The sequence below is a fragment of the Xyrauchen texanus genome, chromosome 22, assembly GCF_025860055.1.
Source record: "Xyrauchen texanus isolate HMW12.3.18 chromosome 22, RBS_HiC_50CHRs, whole genome shotgun sequence".
In the NCBI taxonomy this organism is placed as follows: domain Eukaryota; kingdom Metazoa; phylum Chordata; class Actinopteri; order Cypriniformes; family Catostomidae; genus Xyrauchen; species Xyrauchen texanus.
Window position 1 is genome coordinate 13,828,966 of NC_068297.1, and position 27,120 is coordinate 13,856,085.

Consider the following 27,120-nt stretch of genomic DNA (forward strand, 5'->3'; position numbering starts at 1 on the left):
TCAATCATTGGCATACAGTTCACAGCAATCCATTTGTCAATCAGTTGGAGATTGATTATGAGGGCTTGTTTAAGGGCCCATCAATTTCGTAAAACATAATTACATTTTTTGGACTTTGGACCTAATTTACATAGAAGGGAGGGGTGTTTGCACTGAAAAGATTTGACATTAGTCCAAGATTGTCTGCCAAATGAATAAATGACATTAAGTGCACTTACATGCACAGCAATAGAGAGAGAGAGAGAGAGAGAGAGAGAGAGAGAGAGAGATTGTTGTTATTTGACCTAGTTGACCATGAATATATAATTACTTTTTTTTTCTTGCTAACATGCTTGCCTGACATCGAGTGTGTGTGTGTGTGTGTGTGTGTGTGTCTGTGTGTGTGCATGCATGTTATCTCTTGCTAAACAATTTGAGCCCTGTGAAAATCCATCAACAACCTGATCCAGAGATATCCGATAAGATCAAACACAAACGTGCACGCCAGGCAGTGCTGTATGAATGTAGAGTATGGAGGTCAATTCTAAAGCACTTACTATAGGGGGACCCGGTTGCTAAGGTGATAGCTGATGTAAGTGGGATCTTTGGAGGAGGAGAGGTCAAGGGGTCAACGCTGAGAGAAACATCCTTATATGGGTATTCACAGATCCAAATAGACTGCACCACTGTAAGTGTGTGTGTGTGTGTGTGATACATTTACTTCATGCTGTTTATGTTATATAGGCCAGATGACTTCATACATACACACTACATACTACTCTCATCATCCTTTCTTTCTTCTTTCTTTTGGTTTTGTATTTTGTTTCTGGGATGGTATGAATGTCTTGTTCTGTTTCTAGACAGGTAAACTACAGTAGATTGAAGGCTGCAAAAACCACACAGAGACACACTCACACATACACACATCAAGCTTTTGGTAATGGCAAACAGGCAAAAAATGGCAAACAGGCAAACAAATATGAACAGAGAGATGACAAGAGACACAATGAAGGTCATGAAGGCAAGTTGTACTGCAGCTTTATGCTTCTGCTGGTTCCACACTGGTACACATACTTTCTCTCTCTCTCCAGGTCCCTTCCATGTTGCATTTTGTCTACCCCCTCTCCACTGAAAGCACTGCAGCTCCTTCAATTAATACATTATTAATGATTAGCTAAACAAAGCTCATGAATATTAAAATGCTTTTAACACCAAGGAGTTTTCAGAGACCATTCACTACACCAGAACCACCAAAAGAACACAAACACATCCATATAAGCACACGTAAGCGTACATTAGTCCACTGAGGCACAAAGCCAGTTACCATTAATCTAATTAACTGTCTCACTTAAGACCTGCCTATCAAAACTTACCCAGGAGAGATGATGAGAGAGAAAAAGAGACAAGCGAGATGAGCCAGATTCCCGCAGACAGAACCAAAAGAGGTTTTGAAGTGCTTTTGCATTTCTGAAATTGTCTCTTTTTGTCGTCTCTTGTCTCTTGTGACAGTTTAGACTTGAGAAAATGTGTCAAGAACAAAAATCTTTCATTCAGTTTGGATTCACCTTGACCCGAAACACAAAACTCAGAGGGAAGTGAACAGAATCAAGGAAGGAAAAGACATAAGGATCCAGAAAAACTTTATATTATATCGGCCTTCCAAAGGAAGTTTTTGCACAAACAAAAAACCACAACCTCCTAGTATAACATAATAGTTAGCTGATGTCAGTCTAATCAAGAGCAAACAAAAATAATAAAAGTATAAATCCTCATCATCATAAGCACAATAAACATGTTAAGTTATTTATTGAACTGTTTACTTAATTGTAATATAATATAAAATAATAATGAATTTTATTATATTAATAACATCAATTCTTAAATATTAATTTCATTTCAAATACATATATTGTTAACAAATATTTTATACATAATTGTATGTAGAATATTCCCGGTTCAATACAAGTTAAGCTCAATTGACAGCATTTGTGACATAATATTGATTACCACAAAAACGTATTTTGACTTGTCGCTCCTTTTATAAAAAAATGTATAAAAAAAGCTAAATATGGGTTACAGTGAGGCACTTTTGTGTGAATGTGGTGAATTTTTATGTAAAATACTTACTGTTTCAAAAGTATAGCCACAAGACAAAGGATACAAATTATTTTAGTATGAAAAAAATTGCTTATGCGTAAATTTATAGCCAATTTTAAAACTTTGTTGCCATGACGATGTAATGTCAACAATCCCTAAAATGTCCATGATAATGACGATTTAAACTTTAAACTTTATTGCTCAAATAATACACGAGTTATAACAGAAGTATTAATATTTTATAAAATTATAAGCTTCACATTTCTGCTTTTAAATCCTCCAAGAATTGGCCACATTCACTCTCATTGCCCCATTCACGTCCATTGTAAGTGCCTCACAGTAACCTCGATTTTTGCCTCTTTTCTTTATTTTTAAGAAAAGGAGGGGAGATTCAAAGTTATTTTTTTGTGGTAATCAACAGTATGCCACAAATGCTGTCAATTGTACTGAACCAGGAACATTCCTTTAATTGTAATACAGTATCAAGTAATAGAATATAATAATGAATGTGATAACATAAATTCTTAAATATTAATTTCATTAAATGGTTACAAAATTGTATTTATACACAACTTTATCTAAAATATACAGTTGAAGTCAGAAGTTTACAGACACCTTAGCCAAATACATTTAAACTCAGTTTTTCACAATTCCTGACATTTCATTGTAGAAAACATTCCCTGTCTTAGGTTAGTTATGATCATTACATTTTAAGTAATGTGAATTGTCCGAATAATAGTGGAGAGAATTATTTATTTCCACTTTTATTTCTTTCATCACATCCTCAGTGGGTCAGAAGTTTACATACAATTTGTTCATGTTTTTTTCTGAGGTCTTGGCTGATTTATTTAGATTTTACTATGATTCAAGTAAATGAGACACTGAGTTTGAAGGTAGGCCTTAAAATACATCCACAGGAAAACCTCCAATTCAGTAAACCTCCAATCAGAAGCTAATTGGCTAATTGTCTAAAGGCTTCACATCATTTTCTGGAATTTTCCAAGCTGCTTGAAGGCACAGTTAACTTAGTGTATGTAAACCTCTGACCCACTGGAAGTGTGATACAGTCAATTAAAGTGAAACAATCTGTCTGTAAACAATTGTTGGAAAATGTACTTGTGTCATGCACAATGTAGATGTCCTAAACAACTTGTCAAAACTATAGTTTGCTAATATTAAATCTGTGGAGTGGTTTAAAAATTTGTTTTAATTTTATGTAAACTTCTGACTTCAGCTGTACATGGTTCTTTTCAAGTACAACACAGCTGGTATGAATGTAAATCTCACAAATCTCACAAATGAAACATACACTGTTTCTCTGTAACAATGAAGCAAAGTTACAAAAGTCAAAAAACCCAAAATGTCATGGCAGCAAACCCCTTATAACATCATCATTAGCAAGAAAGATAGAATCAGATTTCACACAAGAGATGGAATTATACGTTTGCAGCGACACATTATGCCATAATTACCATTTTTAACAGAACAATGAGAAAATGCTGTAAATGTGTCAGAAATAGGTGACACTGCATTGTGCCACCTGGGATGTTTTTCATTAAAGAGCTTGCAAATGTTTTAAACACCCACAAATCAGCTTGTAATGTCAACAAATTCCAATTTTAACACCACAGAGGCTTGAACCAGCTACTACAAATCGCATGCAAGAATATGTCTTTGTTTTAAAGCTTTGTAATGTTCATATTACGCTATAAGCACACACACTCCTCTTCTCGGTTTTCCATCACTCCTCTCCTTCTCTCTTTACTTGCCGGACTTTTCTCCTTCCATTATTCACCACCAGGTCTCTGCAGCAAGCTCTCATTTCACCCCATTACGGCACATTCGATATCTGCAGTGTGTGTGTGTGTGTGTGTGTGTGTGTGTGTGTGTGTGTGTGTGTGTGTGTGTGTGTGTGTGTGTGTGCATTTCACATGGCTCAAGGTATAGGATGTTTTCCTGCACACTCATACACTTGTGGAACCCGAGTGCAGTGCAGTATTTGTCAAAAGGAGAGACTGCATTTGCCTTAATGAATTTGTACATTACCGTGCTCTGCTGGTGATGGTGGAACGGGTTTCAATTAGTCATTGAGACACACACACATGCACAAACACATACATATATCTCAACTGTGATTTTCCATTGTGATATGGTTATTACATTTATTTCTCACACACAATCTGTCTCAATTTGTGCTACTGCTGAAAAAAAGAGTAAATACCCATACATTCATTCGAAACACTTCCGCATGCACACACACATGCATAAGGTCAGCTCAGTATTGATTTGGTGTGGCTCCTCTTTGTGTTAAAGAGCAGACACAATCTGAATTTTAAAGAGATTGCATTAGTTACTTCATCCCCTCCTGCTCTCTTCTGTTCTCTTTTACTTACTTACACACACACACAAACACATACAGTGTAATGTGGCCCTTTGTAAATAGCAGTTGAAAAGTGTCTTTATTTTGGCTTTTTCTCCAGTTGCTAAGCACTGAAAGTCAAACAGTGTGTGTGTTGTGTTGTGATTTTGGCATAAATATTAAGCTAATAGGCCTGGATCTCATGGCAGTCCAGCTGCAATGAACTAAACGTGGTACCGTGGTGCCTAGCATCAGTCACAGTGCTGATCTTGGATTAGTCCCAGAGGGGCATTCACATCACTGCAGTCACTAACTCACTGTAATGCAGTAGCAGCGAGCCATCAGAGATGCAGGCACTGCAGCAAGAGAGAGAGAGAGAGACAGAGAGAGAGAGAGAGTTTACGACTCTAAACTCCCTGAGTGTCCCACAACTAAATCTATAAAATGTGTCTATCGATTTTATAATAGTGTCGTTTAAAAGAAAAAAACACTCAGCATTTTTACAAAAGAAGTGATATGTTTATTCATAATGTTGTTTTGGAACAAATTTGTCCACAGGAATGTGATAAAATCTACATTTGGGGACATTCTGTGATGTACTCAATTGGAAAATCATTTCATACATGAAGTAAATTCTGTTTTTTTTTTATATATATATATACTTAAATGAAAATTTAGGATTTGGGTTAGTGTTAGTTTGTAGTAATTATAATTTGCTTTAAATACAAACAATATATGTTTATAGATGTCCCCATTCAGAAATCTCCATTTTCTACACTATTGGACATCGGCCGATTGTTAAAAAAGAGCAGATGATCAGGGCTGATTATTTCTTGTAAAAAGCGTGTGGAAAAACACATCGGACAATTAGCCTACATCTTGTGCTGTGTGTGAAAATAAAAATGTCTCTCTTATGGAATTACTTTGAATTGGGTTACAATGACAGCTGGGTTGCAATTTATAAGCTTTGCACTGCTCAAATTTCACTAGGTGTAACCATTGGCAGTGCTAAGGGTGGGCTACTGGGATTAAGCCCTGAAAGTCTTCAGTAAAGCCCTGAATGTTTTTTTAATCTTTTAGTGATGTAAAAAGTACCTGTAATTTGGAATTTAGTTGATACTAAAAATGTATATATTTTAATTAGGGCTGTCAATTTAACCCATTAACACTTTCACATGTACGATTAAACCAGTTTGATTACACTAGGCTGGGCTCAGACGCAAATGATCAAACAGGTGCGATCTGCATTTGTGCTGCTGTATATCAAAACTAGTCAGTCCAGTTGTGCCTTCTTCCGTTCCATCCGTCACTCGTTCTTACCACTTCTGGGGCTGGGAAAGTGGAAGGGCTAGGTTTTTAGAACCTTCTATACTTCTATGATGAACTCAGAATCCCATGCTGCATTGCAATGTAAACAATATCGCGGCATGCATAGCCGGCAATCACGTTCGCGATCATAACTTATGATGATTGATCATAATCAATCATCATAAGCATCTGAAAACCTGAAACATGGACAGCATGTAGAGACATAGAGAAAAAGGTTATTTAAATTTCTTTCAAAGTTGTTTATCATTCTTTTCAAAGTAATTCAGTAATTATCAGTGATTTGTACGGAAGAGGATTAGGGCCAAGCAATAATAAAAAAAATAATGCCATCTCGAGATTAAAGTCATTATAATGCGAGATTAAACTTAACGAGTTTTTTCTCGAAACACAACGACTTTATTCTCGATATTTAATGAGTTTATTCTCAAGATTGTATTTCGACTTTTTTCTCTAAATTTAACGAGTTTAATCTCGCATTATAATGACTTTAATCTCGAGATGGTTTTATTTTTTTATTATTGCTTGGCCCTAATCCTCTTCCGTAGATTTGAAACAAGGTAACATAAAAAAAAAAAAAGCAGAATCACCAAACTATCATTATCGGCAGATTGTTCTAAATAATCAGATATCGTTATCAGCACACACATTTTGTATCAGTGTATCCCAGCTTGTAAGCTCCCTCACAGTTAAATATAAATATGTGCTTGATTACATCCTATGTGTTGTCTAAAGATCATTCAAGTTATTTTAAACAGGAAGTGGTTTCAATTAATGAACTGTATGAACCATTTAAGTTTTTAAGGAGCTATGTGCCAGAGTGAATATGCATAATGTTGTTGTTGTTGTCAATGTTGTGGTTGTTGGTGGTGTGTGTGTGCTTGTGTGCATTTGTGTGTGCACATGTGTGCGCGTGTATGCCTGTGTGTGTGTGTGTGTGTGTGTGTGTGTGTGTGCGCGCGTGCGTGCGTGTGTGTGTCTTTCGTAAGCATGAGCATGTGTGTGATCTCGTTGCAGTGCGCTGTTTCAGGCCAGGCATGAATTGGAGCATCTTTGTGTAACACCTTGTTCAGAGATTCAAGACTCTGAACGTATCCCACAAGCCCCTGTTCGTTTGGCTTAATCTAAATCGCACTTTGATTTCCTGCAGGCTCGAATTTGAGCTGCTAAAGAGAGACAGGCGCTCTCGGAGGAAAACTCAGTTAGCAGGAGTACACACACACACACACACACACAGAGAAAGAAAGACAAAGCCACTGTCATCTTTGCTACTGTAACAGAAAACATGGGAAAAAAATTCTGTGCTGAGTCTCCAAAGTGTGTTTATCTTCATGTCAGTCATGAGAAGTGTCCATGTATGTTTGTTGTGTGTATGTCTCCACAGTTGCAAATCTTGGGGGCTGCAGGTGTGTCCTGTACACCATTGTGTCTCCACTTGACACACGTCCATTCTGGTTTCTGACAGTGTTTTTAGCAGGTGATGTTTGTGTTGGATGGGCACAGTTTGTCTCTTTCAGAGCTTAAACCGTTGATGTGTAAACTTAAGTTCTAATGTGTTGACCATTTGTGAACAAATTGCCTGCTATGTGTTGACATTAGTTTTTGGCAGAACGCTTCTAATTAACATTTCATCTAGAACACACACAGTCCCACAAAATCACTTTGTTTTCTGTCAGATTCAATAGTGATTGTCTCATACAATTATAAACGTGATAATTCATTTGAAATGAAAGAGAGATGAAACGAGTAATGAAATAAAGTAAAAGCCCAGTAACTACAGATATTAAAGACACTTGACAAGAAAAAAACATGCAAAGAAAAAAAGAAAAACGTCCCTAAACGCCTTCACACACATCATATGCTGTAATTTTTAAACCTTTGTGTGCATGTCAAAGCAGTGCCATGACTTATTGATGTAGCGTTAGCGTGCTGGTGTAACCTCAGCTGAACCTAACCCACATTCAGATGAGATGTGAAGAGGGTCATTCCCACACACAGCCAAACAACACACACTTATACACACAGACAAACACATTGTGCCTTCCAGTGTGTAAGTGTGTATCTGGAAACAATCTGTGATCTCTAGAGGAGCAAAACATTGTGTTTCTGTGACAACCAACAGGATGGAAGGAACATGAATATGTCTCTGAGAGTTGAGAGAGCGAGAGAAATAATGAGAGAGATAGAGAGGAGTGTTTATTTATTAATCTTCCCTCAAACACATGCCAACATTTGGACTCTTAACTATTCTCTACATCTCATTCAATCTCTCCCTCCTTTCCTTCCCTTTCTCTCTTCGTTCTTTCTTTCTGAAGCTCCTGTGTCTTAAGGAATTATAGAATGATAGTTGTGGCCAATGAGTGTGTGTTTCTGACTCTTGAGTTTGGATTTCATTCAGCTGGCAGTGACATATTAGAACAATTTTCTAGTGAGTGAAAATCGGCAACATTTCCTCTCATCACTGACGTTACCTCAGCACTATATCAGTGGCAATGATTCCTTAATCTTTTCTCTATTGTGGCAGAACGACCATACCGATCATACCGATATCTCAGAGGCCAAACACTGCAGGTTTCAAAGTGTTTCTAATGGGTTTTTTTATCAGAAAGGGGTTTATGATTATATATATACAAATGGTTTTATTTACTGGTAATGAGTACTTTCTACAAGAAGTTCAATTTCACATTTAGACTGCAAATGTCACATCCGTAATGCTGGAATTGCTAACAGGTGATGCATGACCCCAAATATTCAATTAAGCATTGTGTCTTATACCTATACTTTGACAGACAATGTGATAAACCTTCTGTAGCTCGATTACAACTGTGCATGTAAACGTACTGGTTTGTTTTTACGATTAACTTAATGTTGATTTTTAGTCATGGAACAAAATACACATAATAAAAGGGAATAAAGCTTAAGGGTCCCGCTTTCCCAGCTGTCCCACTTTACTTATGTTCACCCTAACAGAAAGCATGCCACAAAGGCTGTCGATAGAGCTTAACGCAGAATATTCCTTTAACCGATAGCGTTAACCATGACATCAGGCCAACATAATGTGGTTGATTCTGGGTATGAAAGTTCTGGGTCATGTGTGCTCAGGGAGACAGGTGAATCTGAGAGTGATGTTGTTACCTTAAGAGGTTTGCATCTCTGCTTATTGGTGTGTGTTTACAGTCAGGCTTGAAGAGGCTGCTCTTTCCCTCCTCTCTCTTATTTCCATCCTCCTCTCATTCTGCTGATCTGCCTGTGCATGACTGCATGCCATTTATCTTTCTTCTTTTTACGTTGATCTGTCTTTTCCTCACTTTTTCCTCCTTTCCTCTCTTTCTCTTTTTCTCCCCCTCTAGCAAAATGGTAAAAGTCAGGATAATTGATGACGAAGAATACGAGAAGAACAAGAGCTTCTTCCTGGAGATTGGAGAGCCTCAGCTTGTAGAGACCAATGAGAAGAGAGGTGGGGGGTGTGGCCTGAGCCTGCAGAGGAAATCTACACACACACACACACACATTACATACGTCCACCCTCATCCTCTGCATCAGCACAGGGATCAACTAGAGGCCAAACTACACTATCGACAGCCCTTCGGCCTGGCCCCCCTCCCAAGTGTGTGTGTGTGTGTGTGTGTGTGTGTGTGTGTGTGTGCACATGTGTGTATGTGTGTATCTTGCATGTATCATTCCAACCCCCCGCCTGTTGTCTTGTTTCTGCAGGAAGACGATAACAGTAAGGGTTCTCGATCGAGAGGAATACAATAAGCAATGCAGCTTTTACATAGAGCTACAGACGCCACTGTGGAGGAGGAGAGGATGGACAGTATACAGAGGTTTCTCTCTCTCCCTCTCACAGACTCAATTGCTTTTTACTCTTCTCTGCCTCTGGGTAGAGCCTCACACTCTTTCTCCTGGTGTCTATCTACTGTTTTACTAATCAAATAATGTTTCTTTGGTTTCACTTACACACGCACGCACACATAAAAATACATGCCCTCACATACATTAAAGGGGACGTGTCCTACATTTTCTGTCAGTTTTTAAATTACAGATTAAGTTGAGGTTTCTTGCACCAAAAACAGTCATAATTTAGTTATTTCATGACCGTTTTTCTTGCTTTTCTCTGACCCTTAAGGGGGTTGCACACCGAACGCATCTGGCAAACAACTTTTGTTTTGAAGGGATGTACGCACAGCTACAAATCCAGAGGCTGCTCAAAATTCTGCAGTGCACTCATATAGTTTTCCATTAAATTTGATCCAAGTAATTATCAAAGGACAAAGATTATTTATTTTAGCCAGGACTGGATGATACATGGTGTATATGTAACTTTCATATAGCCTACACAATGTATTTTCATTAACAATTATGTCTTTTTGTGGTTTGACAGCTTGAATACAGCCCAGAATTTGCATAATAAACATCACCTAATTTCTAAGGGTTCAGTTTGTGCAGTTGCTCCTGTTTAATACATTAACCTGCAAGCTCATTTACGACCCTTTGTTCATTTTTGAAGAAGTACAAAAAACGTAGTTAAATTTGCGTGTATGGTGACTAGATCCACAACTTCGGACTGCCACCTGCAACATATCGATGCTTCCTGTGCATTTTCATTCTCGCGACGCAGTGTGCCGCTCCTCGTCCGGTGTGCGACTGGCTCGAATTAAACAGGTTGTTTTTTACAGTACCTTTAAGACTTTTATATGCATATACATCTGTTACAGTATAACTGGCTAACCTCTAAGCATGTGAAAGGAGTAGCAATGCTTACTCGCGGGCTGCGTGTGTGCCGTCAGATCCGATATAGTTTGCGCTGATCCATACTTCATTAACAGCCTATTTGCAAATTCTGAATGTATTATTACAGGATCACAAAACAACTTAATTTTGTCCTGATATGACCACTTTAATTTATAGTCATAATCTCTTACACAATCTTTGTGTAGTTTACCATAAACAATGTGCTCAGAATATATCATAAAAAACATTTTAACTTAACAAGATCATAAAAAATATTTCCATACAATAATGCATTACTAGAAACAAAGGAAATATCAATACACACCAGCAAATGAGTTCAAATGTTAGGCTTTAAATTATGAGGAGAGGTTTGGAGAGCTAAAAATGAGAGAGAGAGAGAGAGAGAGAGAGAGAGAGAGAGAGATTTTTTGATTTTCAAAAACCCTTTTTATTACAATGTTTCCATATCACAAATCAATAACACAAAAAAATATCAAACAATACCCATTTTATAAAAACAATAAGATCATCTTAACTTCAACAATTTCACAAATGATCCCATTTAAACACCAAATTGCTTCAAATGATAAAAGGTCATGCATTAGTCTATAGTAATGATAATCAATTAAAATTCTAGATTTGACTAATTTTACAAAAACAGCTTCTAGACTACTAAAAACATTTTGTTCAATCTTCTTTTTCCTTGTTATATATATTGCCATTTTTGCTTGACCTAACAGGAAGTTCAATAATTGAGACTTCTAACGATGTTTTTTAACATATTTAAAACCACAAATAAACATTTTCATAGAAAAAATGACGTCAAAATAAATAAATAACTCCTTCAAGATATTAAATAAAGGTTTTAACCTGTCACAATGTATACACGCATTAAAAATTGTCTCTTTTTGTGAACAAAACGGACAATTTTCAGTAATTTCAGAATTTATCAAAGAAACAAAAGCATTGACAGCAAAGTCACAATGTAACACTCTCCACTGTAAATCTTTGACTAATGGTGATTTATATAATGCTCTCCATTCAGGTTTTTCATTTACATCAAGGTTAAGTACATTTCACCATGGTGTATCACACTTGTTATTCAAAGATTTTTTATTAAATGCTTTTACACAACTCTCATACATAACTTTACCAAGTGCAAATTTTAGACCCACAATCATTAATTCTTTGTAATCTAACAACATGCTATTGCACTCACTTAAACTGGGAAAATGACTCAAATTCGGAAAGGTGTCTTTACAGTCTGGATAAATATACCCCTTTGAATATTGATCCAACAGTTCTTTTTCTTCTCCAGTGAGGGCTGATCTCCATTTTTCAATTGCTTTAGTCAGTATTTGGAAAGATTTGATACCGAGACGCTCAGCAATGGCGTTCAGATCTTTAAAAGCAGAACCTGCTATTTGATTTAAGTGTCCGATTGTTGTTACCTTGGCATCACACAAAGTCCTTTCCGGTATAGCAAATGACATCTCATGTGATAAGTCCAAAAGTGAGCCAATGACCAATGGTTCTTGTAGTAACCAAAACAGGGAAGATTCATTGGTTTCCCTGCTTGTTTTAAATAAAGACCAGACTTTGAACAAGTTGCAATAAAAGACTGGAGAATCGTGTAGTTTTAGTCTTTACGGATCCACCCAGAATAAAGCTTTGCCCAGTTCTAATCCTTCAATATTTCGAAGAATTGCAAACGCAGCACCCATCCAACTTATCAGAGCACCTTAAGAGTCTTTGTATATATAGCAGGCGAAATGCAGCCGTTCTGCTCTGCAAGTGTATCAAACCAAGACTCCTTCATCTTTAGACAGGTACAAAACACATTTTGGTACCCAATGCAGTCTGTCCCAGAAAAAGTCAATTAAAATGGACTGGATTTTCATTAAAACTTCAGCTGGGGGGGTCTATGCAGGCTAAACGGTGCCAAAGTGCAGAGGCTACCAGATTATTTATAATCAAGATGCGTCCTTTGTAAGACATTTTAGGGAGTTAAAAACCTCCACTTATCCAGTCGCCCTTTTACTTTATCAAAAGTACCTTCAAAATAATTTTTCACAACATTTTCATCACCTAAAACAACTCCTAGATATTTGAATCCATCTCTGGTCCATTTTAACCCCTCAGGAAGTCTTGGTTCAACTTTTAACCATTTTCCAACTAATATGGCTTCACTTCTTTCCCAGTTCACCTTTGCAGAAAACAGAGTTTTAAAATCTAAAATCTTCAACATCACACTGACATTATTAGATTCACTGATTAAAATAACATCAACATCATCAACATTAGCTGATATTTTAAAAGTATTATTGCTGTTTGGCATACACAGTCCATGCACATTAGCTCTTAATTTATTTAACAAGGGTTCTATGGCTAAGGTGTACAACATGCCTGACAGTGCACAGCTTTGTCTTAAAGCCCTATTCACCCTAAACAGAGAGCATAAACCACCATTAATATTTAATATGCTCTCAATGCCACAATATATAACTTTAACCATAGAAGTAAAATCGAATTAAAACCAAAAGCTTCTAAGACCCTCCATAAATGAATATGTTCGACTCTGTCAAAAGCCTTCTCTTTGTCAATTGATATCAATACAAAATTTAATAAAAGTAAAATAAAATTATTCTTCCTGGCACACAATATGACTGATCAGGATAAACTATAGATTCAAGAACTTCACCTAATCTACTTGCTAAGGCTTTAGGGAGTATCTTATAATCATTGCATAACAAACTAACTGGCCTCCAATTTTTTATATAATTGAAATCTCCTTTTTTAGGTAATAGAGTAATAATTGCTCTACGGCAGCTTTGTGGCAGTTGTCCATTTACCAAGCTTTCATTAAAAACTGCTACCAATTCTGGACCCAGCTCTAATCAAAAAGATTTATAAAAATCTATCGTAATTCCATCAATGCCCGGTGCTTTTCCACTCTCCATTCTTTTAAGAGCATCCTCTAGTTCTCTTAAACTCAGGGCTTTACCGATTTCTTTGTTAGCATCTTTGGTTACTTGTGGTACATTTTCAAAAAACCCAAAACTTTCATCTTTAGCCTCTAAAATTTCATTTTTATACAGGTCTTTGTAGAATTGTACAGTACAATAAGACTCCAGTTTCTGACTATGAATAAACCTTTTCTGTCCATTCTTCTTTTCCAGGTTAAAAAATAATTTTTAAGGAGCATCCATTAAATCAGCACTTTGAAAACGGGATCTAATTATTGCACCTTGTGTTGTCAAACCTAATAAATCGGCTAATAGATATTTTTTCTTTTTAATGCTTTCTAAAAAAGTGACATCTTTTATGGAGTCTGCAAGCCCTTGTAATCTCATTAAATCTTCTTCCAACACCCTCATTGACTTATTTATGTCTCTTGTGGCGTTGCGAGTATATTGCTGACACAACTGTTTGATTTGAACTTTCATAAAATCCCACCACTGCTGCAATGTCAAGAAAGATGATTTCATAGCTTTGGCATTTTTACAGAACTCTTTAAAAACATCTCTAAAAAAAAAATCACCCAATAAATTATTATTAAAATGTCAATATGCACATTTGATTTAATGTGATTATTTACCACAATACATTTTACCAAACTAAGGTCAGAGAAACTTACTGGGATTATTGAGCATTTCCTGAACATACTTAGTTGATGCTTAAAACCATAAAATCTGTCAAGTTTTGCCATTGATAACTGGTTTTCATAAGCATGAGCCCAAGTATATTGTCTCTGCGTGCCATGGAAATTTCTCCATATATCAATAATACTATGAGACTTCATCAATTGAATTAAACTCTTTCTTGATTGCATGTGTGGCTCGACATGATTTCTGTCAATGCCATTTTCAGTACAATTAAAATCCCCTCCCACAAATAAAAACTCATCAGCATTACAATCATTTAAAACATTATCCAAAGTATTTAAAAAGATAATTCTCTCTAATGCCACAGTTTGAGCATATACACAGACAAATAGAAAAGAGCTATTTTCAAATGAAGCTTTTATCTTCAATAGCCTTCCTTTAATTACTTCTATATTATAGGAATATGGAATACAATTCCTAGAAAATAAAACTCCAACTCCACCACTTAAAGAAGTATGATGACTTAAAATCACTAAACCATCAAATTCTTTTGCCCATTCTGTAGCATTTGATACATCACTATGGGTCTCTTGCACAAACAACACATGCATTTTCTTACAATTCATTGTCTCAACTTGTGCTCTCTTCCTGTAATCTCTAATTCCATTAACATTCAAAGAAGCAAGATTTATTTCCTCCATTAGAATTAAAAGAAAAGAGCAACAGAGGCAATAAAGCCAAAAAGGATATACTATGTTATGCATTTTTGTTAATTTCACAGAAAACTCTTGACTAATTACTTAACTTTGTAAGAATTTTCTTAAGACAGTAACCCTCCTGAGTTTTCATTTCTGAAAACCTTTATACAATAAACTGTATTATGTCAGGGAAATATTCCTCTACTTTTTCCTTCCTCATATTTTTTGTCACTTTTAAGAAGGATGTTATTTCCTCAACAGTATACTCTTGGCTAAAGTAACCACTTTGGGGTAAACTAGCATTAACACTACATTCTGACATATCATTTTCACTCTCAATGTCAGTCTGGTTCTCACAATTACCATTTATTCTTTTAGCTTGTTTGTCAGCATGACATCCCAACAATTTCCTTTTTGGGGGAGTTTAAAGAAAACATTCTTTATCTCCCAACTCAGAACCCTCCACTTCTTGTATCGCCATCTCATTTTTCATAGCCTTATCTTTACTAATCTCGGTCTCATCTGACTCGCATACTTCTTTTTTAGTTCTCAAAGCACTTCTGACTTCTTCCCCCCTAGCCGCAACTTTTCCTTCTTTTTCAACTATTTTTCCTGTTGGAAGCTCAGAACTATTCTTCACATTTTTTTAAACAGCGCCCTGCTTGGGCCTGGCATCTATTCATCATTTCCAGCAATGTCGTTCCACACTTCAGCAACATTTTCAGAAGTTACATTTAAAAAAGCTTCGTTTTGATTATTTACACTTCACGGACAAGCACAAACAAGATGTCCATTTTCACCACATACAAAACGTTTCATTGTGTTTGTTGTAGCGTAGATATCATAATTGAAACCCTCATGACTAAAATTAAGGGTCAGATCAAGTTCGTCTATATTTTCTTTCAGAACCACGTATACGTATTGTCTAAAAGACACCACATGTTTTAATAAAGATGACTTGCTTCCAATTGGAATCATCTTTATTGGAGAGACCATTTTCCCATACCTTGCGAGCATTCCGACAAGAACCTCGTTCTTAATAAACGGTGGCACATTAGACAATGTTACTCTTTTGGAAGGAGTAGAAAGAGGGAGTACTGATGTAAAAAATACCACCAATCTCAACACCACTCTCAACTAACAAATTCGCTAAATCAATCGTCTTGACAAACAGAACATTAGCGATGTTCATTCGCGACGCTGACAGAACATTTTCATGTCCAACAACTGCACTTACCACTAAAACACACTCCTCTACGCTTGCGGTAGTATCAATTTTCACCCCATGTCGTCTTGTCAGAAACTCTAAACTCTCCGCGTCTGGAGCGGCCATACTCCCAGTACACAGACTGTTAGTTAAAAACAACCCTCCCTTAAACAACCACTCTTCACTTACTGATACTACCAAAAACAACAACAAAAAGAAAAGAAAACACAACACAATGACTACTAACCACAATAAACAGAGATAGAAAAAGGAAGAAAAAAAGATTTCAAACACTTGTACTTTACTCAGCAGTCAAACAATCTGTATCCACGCTCCACACTCACTCAACGCATGTGCACACACAGAGCTAGAGAGAGAGAGATGCACTGCAGCACTCTTAAGATTGTGAGCTTTCTTCAAAGGCGATGTTGATAGAGTATGTTTCATCTCACATTTAGATTAACATTTATTTTCTAGGAAGCAATACCACTCGGTTTCCCAGCAGTTTAGTGTTTTGCTGTGTATCAAATGTTTTTATGTCATATTTGCATTTACTTTAGGGTATTAATTTGCTTTTAGTTGATGCTCTGGTTTCCTCAGAGAATTCATGCTGTGTTTTAGCATGATAAGTCTGAGAAGAATAAAAAGTTAATCCAGGAGAGTTTGCAAGAGAGAATCCAAAGGTTAAAAATTTGAGAATAGCAAATAATAAGAGAGGAACATCAGGTAGAGTTCAATCAAAGGCAGCTGGACTTGGTTATGAATTATTTTGATGGCATTTTGCCACTAATCCATTTGGCTTCATCAGTGATTAACAAAAAAAATATTTAGCCACTCGAATAATTCATAATCAAGCCCAGTTACCTTTGATTAGCTTTGCCTGCAAGACATTCTAAAATCACCTGGATGATTCAAAGATAAGAGAAAAGGGATTACTTACTGTATGAGGTGAAGAAAAAATGAAAGAAACACAGAAAATAAAGGACATTAAAAGAGGAAAGAAAAAGACGGATGAGAATGACAGGAAAGGATGGCTGGATGGACTGAGTGTGTGTATAGTTGTTGGTAAGATATGGTGCATTAAGCTGCAGACAGGAAATAATAAGTCTGTCTTCAAGGACAGAATAGAGGAGAGAGAGAAGCTCAACCAATTAAATCAATATCAGATTGATTCGCACTTCAGTCTTTTGTTGTCCAATTCTGTTCTTTCTTAAATTATTCAATTTGAAGAGGTTTGTTACAGAATGAACACATTAACACTCATGTCAACTGATTCACAATGTGGATGTATTACACACTTTTGAGAGTGTTGTTGCTTAGACAAACCATGTAGTATTATGAGGGTTTAGTGTCATTCTCCTGTTGGAACCTCAGACCTCTCAAAATTCTTTTCAGCTGTTCTTGAGTCAATTTTCATCAGTCTGTTCCTTTTTGGCTGTTCATGAGTCAGTTTTTCTTCGACTGTTGCTCTTTAGCTATTCTTTATTCAGTTATTGTTCAGTGTGTTCCTTTTCAACTGTTCTATTGTCTGTTGTTGTTCAGTCTGTTCCTCTTCAGATTTTCTTCAGTTTGCTATTTTACAGTCTGTTCAGACTTGAATGTTGTTGACTAAATGATAGTTTAATTGACTCATGGAGTAGTGCTAAGTTGGTGGATTTGTGTAAAAGACTAAACACATTTTTTTTTGTGGATAAATATATAAGCAAACAGAGAGAGAGGGAGACAAGGAGAAAGTAATGTGTGCAGGAGTGTTTTGTTATCTCACACATCAATAGGCTGTAAGGATGTGTGGAAAAACAGAGTCATTTATAAAAAAAAGGACCATCAAAGTATAAAGTTGAACAGATACGTAAGCACATATACTGTAAAATCAACACACAGAAAGAGACAAAGAGAGAGAGAGAGAGAGAGAGAGAGAGAGACTGTTTAGGATACAGGAGCAAGTTGTTCTGCTATTAAACGGACAGTACATCTTGTGTGCTGGAATCCTACACTTATGCCTCAGGGTTGTGGCTTGAGATGTATTATTCCATTAGATTTTTCATTACATGTCTGCCCATGCGTCTATTGTTTGCATTAAGCTTGGGAATTTTTCATCATAACATGGTTTTATGACTATTGCTGTTGTTGGTGTAACAATTATGCCAGCTCAGCTTGTGACTGAAAATAAATATTGAATGAAGAAAGAGAAAAAGATTAGTGATAGTGAGAATATATTTAGGCAATATCACACAAGCAAGGGTGCTGTTTGTATTGAAAACTACCTCGGCTGGGATTCGGCTGTAAGATGCTTTTTAATGAGTATAATTTGTCCAATTAGTTACAACAGAGTTAAACAGAATCTCAACGTGGCTGGCATTCCACAGGTGCTGGTTTATTTGCAAATCACTGTCAGTATCAAAATAGATCATAGTAAACAAACTTTTCAAAATTTGCCTAATTCGTATGATATTTTGCGACTGCACTCGAATTCCTATGAATTTCACCACAGCCAGTGATGTTGATGGACGTCGTTTCCATCTAATATGTGACAATTACTTGCTTCTGTCACACACAACAGCTTCCTATCATGTTTACACACTCTATTGATTGGTTAAGTTTAGATAAGAGGTTTGAAATCGTATGAGTTTATGCAAACAATATCATGCAATACCATACGAAATAGTCAACTTGTAAATTATGTATGACTTTTCATGAGATTGGGTTGTCATAGTTATCAATCATTCCACTTTCAACAGCATTGTTCTATAAAATAAGATAACACAAATGATCAACAGAAATGTAAATAAATTATTGTGACTACAGACACGTGATGTGCACTTAAAGGGGCAGTACCCAGTCCCATCTATTAAACGTGATATTAACAGTTGTATAAAGGAGGACAGAATTAAATTTTAGACGTTTTATAATTACATTTACAACAAATTTCCACAAAAGATTTTAGTTTTCTTCTTTTCCACCCCTTCACCTTTGTCTTCAACAGTGTTTGCATGTGTATTGTGTTGTACTGTATACCTCTGATATAACAATTGCTTTCCTTTCCAAACCTCATTATACCTCCATCCTTCAGGCTTGCATCTGGTGCTTTTCCTTTGGTGCTCTCATTTCTCTCGTGTGTGTGTGTGTGTGTGTGTGTGTGTGTGTGTGTGTGTGTGTGTGTGTGTGTGTGTGTGTGTGTGTGTGTGTGTGTGATTGTGGGAGTTTGACCAGTCACATAATCTGGGGTTGCTTAGGTCACACAATTATTTACCAGAATCCCAATGGGCCTATTAAAGCTGCAGTACATGACACAAATAAAGGAAACATTTTGCCACTGACATATTTCTCATATACAGGGTCAGAGTAGTGCGCTTATGTGTGCTCTCTTAAAAAATATAAATTTTGTGAAATTGGCCAAGTTTTCTAAATTTATCAAAGATGGTCTGATATTTTGACCTTTTAAGTATTTACCCTGCTGAGCCAAATTCTTGTGTGTACATTAGCTGTACTTCATAACCTGTACAAAATCCAGTTTATCCACAAAAACCTATTGATAACGATAGTCTTTTTTTCTGCTCTCTGATTGGTGCTTTTATTTTCAGAGGAGGAGAAAGTGGCAGAGCAGGAAGAACAGGAGCCTCTGACGGGCGAAGAGGAAGAGGAACGTCGTATCGCTGAGATGGGGAAGCCAATGCTCGGAGATCACCCCAAAATGGAGATCATCATTGAAGAGTCCTATGAATTCAAGGTGTGTGTTAATCTAGACGCATGCTACGTAAAGCTAACACAAATACAGGTGAACAAAGAATAGTAAATATGCAATCACACAGTTAATTACAAATCTTAAAGAGATAGTTCCCCCTAAAATGAAAATTCTCTCATCATTTACTCACCATCATGCCATCCCAGATGTGTATGTCTTTCTTTCTTCTGCAGAACACAAAGATTTTTAGAAGTATATCTCAATTCTGTAGGTCCATTCAGTGCAAGTGAATGTTGGCCAAAACTTTGAAGGGCCAAAAAGCATATTAAAGCAGCATAAAGGTAATACATATGACTCCAGTAGTTAAGTCCATATCTTCAGAAATGATATGATCGGTGTGGGTGAGAAATAGATAAATATTTAAGTCCTTTTTTCCTTCGCTGCAGGTTGGTCAAGATTACTATCAACATTTAAAATCAGCAGTAAAATCTAACAACAATGGTATCATAAATTGTGCTTCTTTAGCTCAGATTGTGCTAAAAAATTTTAGGCTGGTTCAGATAATGCACATGTGCATTCTCGAGTTGATTGACAGGCGATGCACAGTTGAAGTCGGTAGTTTACAAACACCTTAACCAAATAAATTTAAACTCAGTGTAAAATTTAAATTCCTGACATTTAATGGAAGAAAAAATTCTCTGTCTTAGGTCATTTATGATCATTACATTTTAAGTAATGTGAAATGTCAGAATAATAGTAGAGAGAATTATTTTTTTATTTCAGCTTTATTTCTTTCATCACAGCCCCAGTGAGTCAGAAGTTTACATGCACTTTGTTAGTTTTTGGTTCATTGCCTTCAAATTATTTAACTTGGGTCAAATGTTTTGGGAAGCCTTCCACAAGCTTCTCACAATAAGTTGCTGGAGTTTTGGCCCATTCCAGACAGAACTGGTGTAACTGTGTCTGTAGGTTTGTAGGCCTCCTTGCTCGCACATGCTTTTTCAGTTCTGCCCACACATGTTTTTTATCAGATTGAGGTCAAGGCTTTGTGATGGCCACTCCAATACCTTTACTTTGTTGTTCTTAAGCCATTTTGCCACAACTTTGGAGTTATGCTTGGGGTCATTGTCCATTTGGAAGACCCATTTATGACCGAGATTTAACTTCCTGGCTGATGTCTTCAGATTTTGCTTCAATATATCCACATATTTTTCCTTCCTTATGATGCCATCTATTTTGTGAAGTGTACCAGTCCCTCCTGTAGCAAAGCACCACCACAATATGATGCTGCCACCCCCATGCTTCAAGGTTGAGTTGTTTTTTGTTTTTTTTTTGGCTTGCAAGGCTCACCCTTTTTCCTCCAAACATAATTATGTACATTATGGCTAAAAAGTTAAATGTTTGTTTCATCAGACCAGAGGACATGTCTCCAAAAAGTAAGATCTTTGTCCACATGTGCACTTGCAAACTGTATTCTGGCTTTTTTTTTTTTATGGTGGTTTTGGAGCATTGTCTTCTTCCTTGCTGAGCAGTCATTCAGGTTATTTTGATAGGACCCAATTTACTGTGGATATAGATACTTGTCTACCTGTTTCCTCCAGCTTCTTCACAAGGTCCTTTGCTGTTGTTTTGGGATTTATTTACACTTTTCACAACAAACTACGTTCATCTCTAGGAGACAGAATGCATCTCCTTCCTGAGCTGTATGATGGCTGTGTGGTCCCATGTTTATACTTGCGTACTATTGTTTGTACAGATGAACGCAGTTTGCCTTGTTTTGGTGTGAATGAGGGCTTTTGGAAATTTCTGATTTCTTTCGATTTTTCCATGATGTCAAGCAAAGAGGCTCTAAGTTTAAAGGTAGGCCTTAAAATACATCCACAGGTACACCTCCGATTCAGTACACCTCCTATAAGAAGCTATATGGCTAATTATCTAAGGCTTAACATAATTTTCTGGAATTTTCTAAGCTGCGTAAAGGCACAGTTAACTTAGTGTATGTAAACTTCTGACCCACTGGAATTGACTGATATAGGCAATTCAATTGTTGGAAAAATTACTTGTGTCATGCACAAGGTAGATGTCCTAAATGACTTGCCAAACTATAGTTTGCTAATATTAAATCTATGGAGTGATTAAAAAATGGATTTTAATGACTTCAACCTCAGTATATGTAAACTTCTGACTTCAACTGTATGCATCTAAAATATTATTGTCTCTTTTACCTAAAAAGCAGGACTTCCTTTTCTACATCCATTGTCCATTGGGTGTTCCAATTTCTCCCATTTATTTTAATAGCAGTGGTCTGTCTGTGGTGATATTCACAAAGAATGCAAATTGCCTCTTAGGAGAGGAGAGCGCTTAGGAGGGCTGCTTGAAAGTGGAGATTTATAGACTTAAATATTGATCTGTTTCTCACCCACACCTATCATATTGCTTTAGAAGGCATGGATTAAACTACTGGAGTTGTATGGATTACATTTTTGCTATCTTTATGTGCTTTTTCGAAGTTCTGGCCAAGATTAATTTGCATTGGATGGAACTACAAAGCTGAAACATTCTTCTAAAAAATCTTTGTTTGTGTTCTGCAGAAGAAAGAAAATCATACACATCTGGGATTGCATGAGTGAGAGTAAATGATGAGAGAATTCTCATTTTTGGGTGAACAATCCCTTTAAAAACGCATCAGACACACATCAGAATATAAGATGGGTTGTGAAATTACTCAAATATGTAAACAACTAATTACTTCTCTTAAATTGTAATCAGATTACTGACTTACTGATTACATCTTTAGAAAAGTAATCACAATACATAATACTTAAGTATTATGATTTACTCAAAATAATGGCTTTATTTCCTTCTCATTCATTGACACATTAACCCTTTCGCACATGTGTATTCCCTGTACCGACTAATGAGTTCTTTAGTGTGCACTGTATTTAAAAAAAGGCAATGCCTTACGATCACGAATGCCATAATGTGCACTGCCATGTTGTTTACATTGCAAAGCAGCATGGTATTCTGAGTTTGTCAAGCATAGATAGTTCTAAAAATCTAGCCCTTCCACCTGTTGCACCGGAAGAGATGAGAATGAGTGGCGGATAAAATGTGAGGGCTGAAGTAGACTAACTAGTTTCTAAATTTTTTGTTTGACGTCAGATAACATCGTCAAATCGCTACATCAAAACATTCAGCTCTGACGGTAATTTGTATTTTGCGATTAACTGAATGTTTGTAAAATAAAAACTAAAAGATATTGTGATGTTGAAAAGACTATGAGCATCTGATTTATTATGGCAATCGCTTCAAATCCTCTCTGCTGGTAAACAGTAGCACGAATGCAGATTGCACCAGTTTCATCGTGCCCAGCCTAGCATAATCACACCGGTTTGATCGTATGTGCGAAGGGATTAATGGACGCATTCATTTCATCTTTAATAAAATGCAAGCAGATGTACATATTAATGTAAATCATGTTTTAAAATGTATTCTACACAATTAATATTATTTTTGAAAAGTGTAACTCAATTATTAAAAGTAATTCACTTATTTGAAAGTCAGTAACTCTAATCTGATTACATGATTTTGAAATGTAATTAAACTCCTCACTACACTACTTTTGTATTAAAAGGTAATTCAATTACAGTAATTAATTACTTTGGAATTCGATCAGAACAGAAGTGTGTAGATGCCTCCCTAAAGACAAGTTTCATCCTTATTACTTATAGAAACACGTAAGACAAATTCTCGCTCTCCAAGGGAAGTTCAAGTAGCTAAACATTGGCTCCTCATTGGTCGCCTACACACACTTTAGGCTGATATACATATAGAACCACATGTACACATGCACACGCAGTGTGCAGACGATCCCACACACACTTCACAGCAGGTCAGACCAAATAGCAGTCAAAAGCACTCGACAGGACGTGTTCCGTCTCGTCTGATGTGTGTGTGCATACATGTGTTTTTATTAATGTTTTCATTTGAGCTTAACAATAACGTCATACATTTTCTTTGTGTGCTTTCTTTCTTTGTCTTCTCTGTAGAACACTGTTGACAAGCTGATTAAAAAGACAAACTTGGCACTTCTAGTTGGCACCAACAGCTGGAGGGACCAATTCATTGAGGCAATCACAGTCAGTGCTGGTGAGTGTGTGTGTGTGAGCACCAACATGTGGGTTCATTTTAATCTGTTTGTATCACTGGGAATCAGTTTAGTGTCAGAATCAATGGAATTGCTCAAATTCACTGTTTTAGGACAGGCTTTCCCAAACACTCTCCCTGTCTGAGTTTAATTGACAAACAGATAGCCCGACCCAAACTTATGCTATTGCTTGAGCCAATGTTGCGGTGTCGGGCTGGATGGGATGTTCAAACGAACTGAGCAATGTTTTGATTGCACCACAGTGTTTACACTTAACTTTTATGGGGAATCTGCTGATGGCTTATTTATAGTTGTCTCCGCATGTTAAGCTAGAACAGAAGTATTTTAACACAAAAATGACAGCTGTCCATCACAGTTTTTGTTTCAGCTAAATAAATTGCATAAAATGTTGTGTTGTTTATGGTTCCAACATGTTAGCAAATATGGGTATGGATATGCTCCTGCTCGTGTGTAGTCATTCACATGCATGAGAAGAGACATTACGATGGGGCACCCTGATGTAAAGTGGCAAAAAAAAAACATTTATGCTGTTAACACGTAATATGACCCTTTGTATAAACCATAGTTCATGATAAGCAAGTCAATTTGTGCAAATGGCGCTAATGTCACATGCATTGCCTTCGTGAAAACAAATGGTGGGAGACATAATGCTGAGACCTGCGCCAAGCATTTTATCAATGTAGCTTTGCTGTAGAACATGCCCGCAAAGCACAGATAGAGCTCCTAACATTGTAACATCATTGCAGCAGCAAGACAGCTGCTATTTAAACACCAGCTTAGCACTGCGTGGCGCGGTGTGAGCATGGGGCAAAAGTTGCGCGGGCGTGGTGCAGGCATGTAGTGAAAGTGCGAGGGCGTGGCGATTGTCTGTGATCCGCGACTGCTACCAGGTCCTTGAATAACATATGATGTGCAAGTAAGGGCAGCCGGTGGATATTCTGGTGCTCCCTAGGGAGTTGGTGCCCTATGCAGACTGCGCAATATGCGTATAGGGAGCAGCGGTACTGATTGCCGGCTAACGGAAACCCTGCTGCTGTCTCTAGGGTTCTGTCACAGCATCTCTGTTTGACAATGCACTAGCCAATGTAGAAGTTGTAGACATTGCTGGAACCCTGCAGGTAATCTAGACTGTCCCACCGGTTACAATTGTGTGGGCAGAAATTTAATCACGATTAAATATTTGAATCATTTGACAGCTCTAAAAAATGTACAAGCAGAAAGAAATTGGAGCACAGATAGAAAGAGCCAGAGAAAGAAAAATGTCAGTTTGTGCTCTCTGAAGTAATTAGCACTCACAATACGACCTCAGAAAGAGTGATGATCACAGAGGCTGTCCTCACACAGTGTGTGTGTGTGTGTGTGTGTGGATCAGGTGTTGGGGACTTAGTGGTTCACACTTGAACACCTCTCAGTGTGCCAATTTGTGCTCTGGGGCAAAGCAAGGTTAAAAGCCTGTTTCAGTGTGTGTCTGCTGTCAGAACTGACCTGTAATCACCTGTACACTGCTGAAGACAGCCGGGCATGAACTGCTGTCAGACCAGCCACAGCAGTTACAATGTGCCTTTATGACTTTTCATACAACATCTAGTTTCTTTTGTGTTTCAAAACAGCAAGGCTTTTTTAATTCATTCAAATGGAGACATTTCTAAGTGATTCTAGTTGTTTAGATTTATTTTAATCATTAAATGCAAAATTTGAATTTATAATTTTTATAAATTTTTCATCATGACACACAGACACACACACATGTCCACAATCATACACACAGATACAGAAACAAAGAGAAAAGTTCTGCAACCAGTGAATTGAAGAGTTTACAGTTTAAAAGCTTTGATAAATGTCAGACGCTGTAGCACTGCTAGAGGATATATATCTGGAAGATAAGGAGGGAGTAAACACAACACGAATACTCTGCGTGTGTGTGTGTGTGTGTGTGTGTGTGTGTGTGTGTGTGTGTGTGTGTGTGTGTGTGTATTTGTACTTTAGTTTGTGGACAAAATTGTCCTACATCTGACAAAACCTCCCTTTTTGGACAACAGTGGACATTCTCAGTAAAGGATCAAATAAAATATGTAAGCAAAAACGGTTTTGTTTTTGTTTTTACTCTAAAAATACTTTTTTCTTCCTTTTAGGGGAATGGTATGTCTATAGTAATTAAATTGTAATTTGTATTTAATTAGGCTTAGAAGACTAAATATGTGCTCATTTAGATAAGCTAAGAAAACAAGTTTATGTTTGTCTTTCCATGACTTCTATAGAAAGACATTTCAGAGAACTCTTGGAGATGATTTTAATCAATGTATACATTTTATCATGCTGTTTTTTTTATCACAGAGGCTCAGTTTGAGACTGAGATAGAGATATTGAATCTGAACAGATGATATTTCTTTCTGAATCTTCAAAAGCGACTCACACTGCCATTCACTCTGATATCAATCGTATCAAAATTTTTGATGTGATTCATTCAAGTTTAAGTTCAAACTTGCCAACATGTTTGCTGTGCATATTGTGTATTTGTACATACTCAACCTGAACAATTTAATAGCATCTTTTTTTTTTATCAATAATTTGTTTAACATAAGCAGTGCTATAATTGTTTTGGTCCCAAAACAGAATGTCTTCGCAAAACAATAACAAAATCTAACGCAAGAGTCTTGAAATGCCTTTTGCTCTCAGCTGCTGTCTGAACAGCAGAAATTTGTGAGCATCCTGTAACATCTAATCACACTTTAAAGGAACAGCCTCACATGTCAGAGAGGTCTGTGTGTGTGCGCGGACATGTGAAAGCTGCTCTCTTTATGCTCTCAAGAAAACACAGCACCAACAGAATATCAAACAGATTAGATCCTCTGTCTCTCAATGCACACACACACACACACACACACACACACACACACATGTTCCTGTGTGTTCTACATATCGATAAAAGCCTTTTTGGAGTGAGAGGGAAAAAAACTAATTCTCTGTTGTCAGTTTGTTCAATGTTTAATATTTCTATTTAATGCCAGAGGGATTTAGTCTAGTCTACCTCTAAGAGCCTTTGTGTGAACAACACTTCAAAAGCTATAGTTGACTGTTGACTATGTGCAAGAACAAGATTGTTCTATCATTGTACATGGCTTTTATGTACAAATAGATTTTTATGTTTTCTGAAGAACATCTGTGTTGTTTGGTCCATGCAAATCTCAGCGCCATAAATTTATGGTGTTGTGGGTGGTTGCAAGGGTGTTATGAGGTTCCAATGCTGTTGTTAGTGATTTTAGTG

General features: G+C 36.8%; 1 protein-coding gene across 1 annotated transcript in view; it reads left to right on the forward strand.

Moving 5' to 3' along the window:
• slc8a1b (solute carrier family 8 member 1b) overlaps window positions 1–27,120 on the forward strand; it is a 113,523-nt gene that overhangs the window by 68,336 nt on the left and 18,067 nt on the right. The window contains exons 3-5 of the mRNA XM_052153304.1: window positions 9,112–9,218; window positions 19,587–19,732; window positions 23,737–23,836. Coding sequence (XP_052009264.1) covers window positions 9,112–9,218; window positions 19,587–19,732; window positions 23,737–23,836 — 353 coding nt within the window. The remainder of the gene's footprint in view (window positions 1–9,111; window positions 9,219–19,586; window positions 19,733–23,736; window positions 23,837–27,120) is intronic.